The sequence below is a fragment of the Fundulus heteroclitus genome, chromosome 7 (genome assembly GCF_011125445.2).
Source record: "Fundulus heteroclitus isolate FHET01 chromosome 7, MU-UCD_Fhet_4.1, whole genome shotgun sequence".
NCBI lineage: Eukaryota > Metazoa > Chordata > Actinopteri > Cyprinodontiformes > Fundulidae > Fundulus > Fundulus heteroclitus.
Genome location: NC_046367.1, coordinates 11,600,868 through 11,610,619, shown reverse-complemented (window position 1 = coordinate 11,610,619; position 9,752 = coordinate 11,600,868). Strand labels below are relative to the sequence as shown.

At 43.7% G+C, this 9,752-nt stretch overlaps 1 protein-coding gene across 1 annotated transcript; it reads left to right on the top strand.

Moving 5' to 3' along the window:
- Window positions 1–8,691: 8,691 nt before the first annotated feature.
- Window positions 8,692–9,752, top strand: LOC118563605 (olfactory receptor 11A1-like). The gene has a single exon (XM_036138687.1). It carries the CDS (start codon window positions 8,719–8,721, stop codon window positions 9,649–9,651), a length of 933 nt encoding a protein of 310 aa, XP_035994580.1. The 5' UTR covers window positions 8,692–8,718; the 3' UTR covers window positions 9,652–9,752.

Genomic DNA, 9,752 nt, shown 5'->3' with positions numbered 1-9,752 from the left:
ATATCTGCACCCCCCCCCCCCCAAGGAAGGAGCAGAGACGACCCCGAGGAAATCCCCCAGCCACCGCAATGCCGACGCCCTCAAGAGCCGCGGGGATGAGACCGTGGGCTCCGCCGGCAGCTAGCCCCGCTGAAGTGGTCCCGGCCAAGGGCAGGGGTGCCCCGCGACGGGGGCCCCCCGGGGGGCCAGGCCCCGCGAAGAGGCCGCCGGGAGTGGGCCAGCGCACGCCCGGGAACCCGCCCCAAACCCGAAGCCAACCAATGCGCCAGAGGGCCAAGAAGCCCGCCAACGAAGCGGAGGAGGGCAGGACGTGGTGGGATGGGCTCCGCAACTAGCGGAGACTTGAGATGTTCTTGGGAGAGGGAGCGGACCACACCCATACCTGGAAAAAATAAATAAAAAGGAAAACTCATTCACACCATCCCTCCCTTGTGCCCCACTCACAACACACAGATTTAAAAAAAAAGACGCTGTACACACATTCCCACATAACACTCGCTTCCAACACTGACCAGAGGGGGGGGGTCACCCCAAATCGAATATACGACTGCTTGTGCCCGACCCCCGGCCCCGGACCAGACACCGCCCGGACCGGGCCCCCCAAAGAGGGCGGGCCAACACGACCCGTACGAGCCACCCAGCCAGAGCCCCCCTCACCCCCTAAATACCTAATAAACCCCCTCCCTCCCCCATACATCCCTGCCCCCCGCCCCTCCTGGGGGGAGCGGAGGCGTCAGCCCCAGATCTGGCAAGCCGCTGACTACCCATTGCAGCCCCCCGCCAAGACCCCGGACACAGTGGCCTGCACCTCCTCCAGGCCCCAGACTCCTTGCCGCCATCAGAGAACGGGGGTGTGCAGAAGACCCCGATCCTCCCTACGCCTGCTCAGATGTTGTGTTGTTGCATGTTGTTCTCAAGTGCATTTAAAAACTGGGAGCGCCGAAGGGGATGCACGGCACAGCCCACCCCCCTTCCGGAAGGAAGCTGTTGCGGCGTGATGGAGTGATGGCGTGATGGAGCAGGCAGAGGGAGGAGTCCGGGGATGGGGAGCAAATGACTGGGAAGCTATCCCAGGGAGCCAGCTCCCCTACTGACTCCAATAGGCACCCCCGCTCCCCGAAAGCCCCACCCAGAGAAGGGGGCCTCGCCAGCGGCACCACCGTAGGCCGGGGGCCAGAGAGAGGCCGCAGGGCCCACCAGCCAACCACCCACCAGGACCAACACCTCAACCCCCCCCCCCCCAGCCCACCCACCAAGCCTACTAGCTTTACCCCCCCCCCCCAAAAAAAAAAAACTAACTAATAAATAATAATAATAATAAATAAATAAAGAGGGGGGGACCCTGGCCAGCCGGCCCGCACGAGCCATCCCAAACCCCACCCCCCAAGCGAAACCCGCACTGGAAGACGACATGGACCAGTACCGGGACAGGGGGCCGGACACAAGCCCACCAGAACGTCCATCCCCCTCCCCCCCCCCCCACACCCATAGATTTAATCCCTCCCCAACACTAACTTTCAAACAACTCACCATACATTCGACAGTAGACATCCAGGCTGGGTAGGTCCCTACTCCCCCTCCTTCCCCCTCCCCCCACTAGCAGAGTGCCTATCCAATGAAGGAGAAGAGCATCTGCCCAGAGATGTTAATGACCATGCCCCCCTACCAGCTCAACAGGCACCGAGGCCCCACAGGCGTCGGCCCACACCAAAAGCGGCACACCCCCGCGGAACCGGAACCCCCCCGCCCGAGGGCGGCGCGCCCCAGGGACCCCAGACCCCCAGACCCACCCCGGCCCCACCCAGCGGCAGCACAGCTACCAGGTCAGTAACCCACGTCCGTCACCACGCAGCTCCCAAAGAGCGCCGCAAGCGGCTGCTGTAGGCCACCCATAGGCCTCCCAAGTTCCTCCCAGATGGGGGCAACAGACCCCAGAGCCGGATCCACCAGGCGCCCCACTCCATGTGCCCCCAGGGCCCCAGGAACCCCTCCATCCAGCCACTGCGCCCTGCAGGAAGCTACCCACCGCCCCCTATTCCACTAAGTGATGGTGTTGATCAGAGGAGCCCAAAGAGACCAATCAGATGTGGAAGCAGATGCTGTCTCTAGATTAATATGATCCAACAAAAGGTCTCTATACTGATTGATACTGAGATTTTGTTTACTTTTCCAATTCATGAGGATAGTTTTCTTTGCGATACATAAAGCAGTGAAAACCATGTAAACTATTTCTTTTTTCAGAGGACTTTCCTCAAAATTACCGAGCAAGCAAACTGATGGGGAAGGTGTAATTTTACAGCTCAAGCACTTTGATAAGTTCTTACATATCTGTGTCCAGAACCTCTGGACTGGTGTGCATAACCATAACGCATGAAAATAATTATCAGGATGATTGCCTATGCAGTGTGGAAAGATATTAGATTGTGCCAACCCCATCTTGAATAATCTTTGTCCTGTGTAGTGTACTCTGTGAAGGATTTTGTATTGTATTAGTTGTAAGTTGGTGTTTCTAGTCAATTTGAAAGTTCTTAGACATATCTGAGCCCAGAAATTTGGTTCAAAGGTGCCTGATAAATCCTTTTCCCACTTCATTATAGGAAGAGATATCGAATCATCTATTTTAGTCAGTGTCCTGTATGATTTAGACAGTAGTTTGGGGGTAGCCTCGTGAGACCATCCTGATCTCGCGAGCTTTCAAGGTTTCACTCGCACATCAGTCTGGCCACTCTCCGTTAAAGAAAATTTGGAGCCGTTCACCAAACGAACGTCCAATCAGTGTTGGCTTTAAGGCGGGTTGAGGTGTGACGCAACGAGAAGATCGACAGTTCAGTCTAAAGAACATGGCGGCTTCAGCCGATGAAACTAGCGTTAGCGTGGCTATCGAGCAAGTTTTATCGGAATTACAGAGTATTTCTTTGCTGAGCTAACGAGCCTTTACCTGCAGCAGCAAGAGTAGCTTGGCTTGTGGTTGTGTTTTCGTCGTCGCCCTGTTACGAGCGACGACGAATCTGATTGGTTCATTTGGCCCGTCTATCACCAACATAGGCCAATCAGCTAACCAGTATTTTCGCCCCTTCCAAAAATTACTTCAACGGAAGGTTTCCAGATGGATATGCGGAGCAAATCTATCTGGCGGAGTCAGTAAGTTTGGGGGGGGGGGGTTAAATCTAGGAACTCTAATATATTAGTTGGGATTTGTAAACCACCATTAATATGCTTATATTTATTTTTAATTATAGATAGTAAAGAATATATAATAATTCCAAGAATATATTTGAGCTAATAAACGGCAGATCTGAAATCATGATATTATTGCACATTTCCTGTTCTATATCTAACCAAGGCTCATCTAAAAGACTATTTTTTATCCATTTAGAGATGTATTGTAGCCTATTTGCTAAGTAATAGTTATGGAAGTTAGGCAAATCTAATCCTCCCCTGTCTTTAGTCTTCTGTATTGTCTTTAAGCTAATACGTGGGGGTTTATCTTTCCAAAGAAATTTAGAAATGGCAGAGTCTAGAGATTTAAACCAGTCAGATGATGGTTTATTGGGGACCATTGAAAATAAACCAATATCAATTAATTCTAGGTAGGACCCTCATTTTTATTGAAGCTGCCCTACCCATAAGTGTGATTGGAAGCGATTTCCATCTTTCAAGGTCCTCTTCTATCCTGTTTAAAAGTGGGGCATGGTTAAGTTTAAGTAAATCCGTTAATTTAGTCGACACAGTAATACCTAAATATTTAATATTTCCTAATTGCATTTGTAAATCTAGGGAGTCTAGTGTAATGTTCTGTTGTGGTTTTGGTTATTTTCAGTTAGTCGACTTTTCTGTTTTAGGATTTATTTCCGTGTTGTGTTGTTTTGTATTGGATTTCCGGTATTAGTCTTTATTTCGACTAGTGTTTGTCCAGTCTTTGTCTTGCTTTTTACCTTAGGTTTATTAGTCTGTGTGCTCCGTTTATTATTTCCACCTGTGTTAGTTAATTAGTCCCGCCCTGCTCTTCTGTTCCGTTCATCTATTTAAGCTCGCTTTAGTTTTTGGTTTGTTGTCAGGACGTCTCGTGTTATCCCCATGTCCAAGTTCCCCGGTAAGAGTACTTCTCCTTGTCTGTTTTTGTTTAGCCTGCCTGTCCGTTTGCCCGTTTAACCTTCGGTTCGTCTGCTTTTGGAGTCTGCCTTGTTTTGTTGCCTGAAGCCACTTCTTTTGTCCCCCGAACCTTTTTGTTAATAAACCCCTTTTTCAAGCTACAGCTCTGTGTCCGGCTAACATTTGGGTTCTCCTTATACAATTCATTACATCTAGAGAGCAATTAATTGACAGTACCGTATATTTAGACCAGTTTAACGAGTAATCTGATACTTTAGAGAAAGATTCTAGTATTCTAATTACTTGTAAAAGAGAATTTGGTTCTCCACAACCACTATCAAGCTATTTCTGGATAATTTTCACCTAAACTAGTGCTCTCTCACATCTCCCACAGGTGCTGGGTCCCAGGTATTCAGTGTTCACTTATATACAGTAATCTTATAATTTATTTATTTATTTATGTTCTTTCACTTTCTTTTTCAAGTATCACATTACACATGTCAGCTTACATAATAATATATATGATTTAGCAGTGGCATCTAGGTGTTATTCGATTGTATTCTGTTGCTTTATGTCTGTTGGATGTGCTGTTCTTTTTGCATCTCTCTTTCCAGGTGACGGAGCAGACGGAGAAGGTTTTATCATTCTCTCCCTTTTATCTCCTTTTTCTTTCACCTCTACTCTTGTTTTTTTTCTTTTCTTTCTCTTTCACTTCTTGTTCTTCCTTTACTCTCCCATTGTAGTGTCCATATAATTTGATATTCTCCTTGCAGGAATCACAATAAAGCTATTTACAAGCATAAATCAAGTGGAGCACAATGGCGAAAGCTGTTCGCTCCACTTGTAAAAGCAAAATCTGTCGAGCTCTATCTGGCATTGAGACATCAATTCCTATTGCCACATTGCTAGACAGGACACTGGGGAAAAAAAAAAGAAAAAAAAAGCTCTACTGCTTCTAAACATTATTGTCCAGAACACCAAATATCTGTTTTAATAAATGTTTTTTTTCTATACGTCTTCACAGTTGCTTGAAGCTGTTCTTAGAAATTCACAATAATGTTTAAAAATGTGAAGCTTAGCAAGCTGTATGAAAAAGTGTTTGTTCCCTTGATAGGTTTGGTGACAACTTTTACATAGGGTTATATATGTTCTTGCACTAATAAAAAAAAATCATAATTTGAAAACTAGCCGTTTTAACATTTGATAATCTGAGGTATTTACATCTGAAAAAGGAAAATCAGAAGAAATCTTTAACTGTTTTTGCCAACATTGGCGGTAACAAGTATCAATTTACATTTGTAATAACTGTTACTGAGTCTTTTGCATCACTGTAGAGCAGAGATCACCAACATTTTTGAAACTGGGAGCTACTTCATCAGTACTGTGTCATACAAAGGGCTACCTCTACTGACCTTTGAACTACAAGAGTCCAAGCTCACCTTAACTTTATGTAATATAAATGTGTTTTTAATACTTTTGTCATTTTTAAATCTATGTAAATACAAGTATGATTAAAAAGGAAGAGCAACTGAATAAAATAGCATTTTTAAATGCAGCTCACTGGAGGGTTTTGCTATTTTTTGAACAGGTTTGTGGGCTCCACTTATGGTCCTTGGGGGGTACCTTGTGCCCGTGGGCCCCATGTTGGTGGCCCCTGCTGTAGAGGAATTCTAGCCCGCTCTTCTCTGCTTGATTGTCTCTCAATTTAATTCAAGACTTGACTTTGGCCTTTTACACAAGTAGCAGGGTCTTTATAAAAATGAATATCTCCCTCACATCGTTTTTAAAAATATCTTACGCAGAGGATTGTTTTTAGAAAAGCCTTCATCCAAACAAACCAGTACAAATTCACCACTGAGCATTATTTTAAAAATGCCAGATTCACAGGGGGCAGTCAACCTGACTCTAGCCAGATGTATTTCGCTCCACCTAGCTCCACTTACATCCATCTGGGACCTCTCCATAGGAATTGCCTTTTTTGAAGGCTGGGCCTTATCAAAAATTCTTGCATATGATTGGATAAGCCACTTGTCTGTCATCTTTATCGACGTGCTATTTCAACCACTCACACCAAAACTAACCCATGATGCTGTGAGAGCGACGCAGGAAAAAACAAAACGTTTTTTTTTTTTAAATGTGTTTGCTGCTCTAGTGGCATGCGTTTTATTGACAGTGAGCTGACAGGAAGAGGGGGATGACAGGCGGCAAAGCGCCGCGGGTCGGAGTCGATACCGGGCCGACCGCGTCGAGGACTAAAGGCATCTTAATATGGTTCGCGCTAACCGCTCCGCCACGGGTGCGCCTCCGCCACACGCGGACCCCGGAAAACAAAACTTGCCAAATCCGGTCGGGAGAAGGGCGAAAACATCGTTTCCACCAACAAAAGCCTTCAGAGCCGTTCTCTGATGTTCTTTTAATGAAACAATATTAGGTAGATTGGACAACAAGGAAGAAATAGCAGCATCAATGTTAACGCTTGCTTCCTCGATGCGAGCTGGCATTGCCTGAATCAGTCTCACGGTCGCTTCTCCACTACGTCACATCTATGAAACTCCAGCCCTGCGTCCTGATTGGCTGGACAATAAAATTGGTTGGAGAAATCATTCTCTATGGAAGATGTCCCAGATGGATGTGAGTGAAGCTAGGCGGAGCGATATCAATCTGGCTAGAGTCAGGTTAGGGGGCAGTGTACTGCAAAGCTAAAATCTGTCAGGCAGTCAGAATCCTTCAAAAATAATGCCAATGTTCAACAGCATTGTGCCTCCATATCAAGAGGCAGAGTTGGGGTAAAACAGCTGACCTCTCCTTTGCACCTCAGTGTAATCGAGCAGCTGGGCTTGTAAAAACAAATAAGTAAAGCGTGTCTGAAACAGCTATAATGTTTATAACATTCCACATATGCTTTTACTTTGAAGTTTCCATACCGAAGTGAAGACAGGAAATTCAGTGTGGTTTCCGGGGTAACGTTAGATGGAAATAAACAACGGGAGCCGTAGATTAGCAGTAAATTTGTCCAGCACGTTTGATATTGATTAGACACATATTGTAAACGGTCAATCACAACACCAATCTGCACCTCTCTGGTAGCGTCCATTTTTTACTCAATATTGCAGCCAAGTCAGTGTTGCATCATTTGTCTCAGACCATGATGCTCTGGATCCTAAAATTCTGTCTTGTAATTAACTCAATCAAGCTAAAAAAATGTGTTTTTAGAAATCTACACTTTGGCCGGAGTTTTCAGAATTATTCATATTTTGAGATGTAAAACGAAGTTTACGTGGGGATGAAAGGCCTAAATGCATAAAAATGTATCAGTTTTCCCAGATATCTGGCTATGTACGGACTAAACTTTTGACAAGGCCGCTCCAAAATCTTCACGTTGCGTTTATTTCTTTGAGCCATTCAGAAGTTGGCTTTCTGGTGTGCTTCATATCAATGTCATAGTGCATAACCGAAGTATAAGCTAGCACACACTTCTTGACCCTTCCCACTGTAAGCATCTGGCAGAATTTCAGGCCAGCAATAACTAAAAAGCAAGCTGCATGTGTTGATGAACTATCTATTAGTTAAACACTCAAAGGAAAAAGGAGGGGGAGGGAAAGGAAACAGCAAGACTTATAGATGCAGCACAAAAGCTCAAATCTCACTGCTGGATTATCCCAGAAAATACCACTTGATATATGTGGTATGTTGCCTTTAGTCTGAAGAGGACTGAATTGGTGATCTGCACTTGTGTCACACAGCATGACTCCAGACCAGTGATCCATGCACAGTGTGAAACTTAAGGTCAGAAACTGACTGGACGCACTCCTTTCAAATGTTCTTGTTGAGACGAGCAGAATTTATGGTTCCATCAAAGGCTTCAAGTTATTCAGATCCTGAAGCAGCAATGCAACTCCAGAACATCACACTACCCAACATGTTTGACTGTCAGTATGATGCTTTTTATCCGAAATGCTGCATCATTTTTATGCCTTATGTAATAAGAATATTTGCCTAAAAGTCTAAAACGTCATTAATTTTTTGTGGTCAAGGATCTTGCTCAGGGACCCAGAGTTTCGAACTGCCAACTTTTGCAGGCTCTCCAAGACGCAAATGCCCAGCTCCCTAACCACAAGGACACCACTCCCACATAAGATTGTGTATATTTTATGTGAATATTTTATGCATGGACATTAATCAAACATATACATAAATTTATATATTGTATGTTATATTGTATGAATACTGTGGTTTCTGTCGTACTGCATTAAGAATTTACAATTAATGTAACAGTAATATAATACATTCCCTACATTATTTTTCTTAAAATTAAATATTTACAATGATATTGTGCATCAGAAGTAGTGCACTGTGGTACAAAAGACGGAACAGTGTGGCGGGCCTTCAGAGATTACTCCCTTCGGAGGGGAGGGGGAGGGGGAGGCTCTTATACAAAAAGATTTCAACAGACTTGGACAACATTTTTGTAAATTTTGCTGATCATAATACACCAGGTTCAACTTCAGGTAATGGGTAATGACATGTATTGAGACTGGGTATTGGTGAAACTGTATCATATGTTACATGACCTGAATTTGTTTCTTGATCGTATAAAGAATTATAACAGGTTGTAAAAGTACGTTTATGGATGACCAGAGAAACATTACCTACATAACCCTGTCTGGGTATGTAGAGCTGAACAAATACAGATATGCTTATTTCTCTTTTATATTTACAGTGTACATTTTAATAATCTGCAGTAATGCTACTATTTTGTATCTTATCTGGATTCACAAAAGCCTCCATGAACCGATGTACATCTTCATAGCAGCCTTGTTATTTAATGGTCTTCTTTACAGCACCAGTATTTACCCAAAGCTTTTGATTGACTTTATATCTGAAAAACCCATCATATCATATTCAGCTTGCCTGCTACAGTTTTTTGTGTTTTATTCTGTCGGTCTTTCTGAATTTTTATTGTTAGCAGCCATGGCCTTTGACAGATATGTGGCAATATGTAAACCTCTGAGATACCGAAATATCATGAGAAAAAGAACTGTGAATGTTTTCCTTATTCTAGCGTGGCTCGTACCTGTAGTTTATCTTGAAATACAAACAATACTAAGTTCTAAAGCTAAATTATGTTCATGTAATTTGCAAGGAATATTTTGTAACAATACTATTTACGCACTTCAATGTGTGAGATCAAGAACAATTACTGTAGTTGGGCTTGTTGCTTTACTAAATGTTGTAATATTTCCTATGGTCTTCACAGTTTTTACATATGCAAACATATTCATAATGTCTTATCGAAGTCCTAAACCATTCAGAAAAACAACTGCCCAGACCTGCATACCCCACCTGTTGGTTTTGACAGGCTACTTTTGTTTGATGACTTATGATGTAATTATAGCTCGAGTGGAGTCGGACTTCCCAAAAATTGCACGCTTTATAATGACAGTACAAACATTTGTGTATCATCCTTTGTTTAATCCAATCATATATGGTTTTAAAATCAAAGAAATCAATAAACATTTGAAGAGGCTGTTCAACTCAGTCAAAACATGCACGCAATAATTTAGTAAATGTTTTTTACATTTAAATTCATTGCCCTGTAATCATTGTACCGTATCTCAATTTGATATTCACAATGTAATTATCATAACTTATGTTCCACG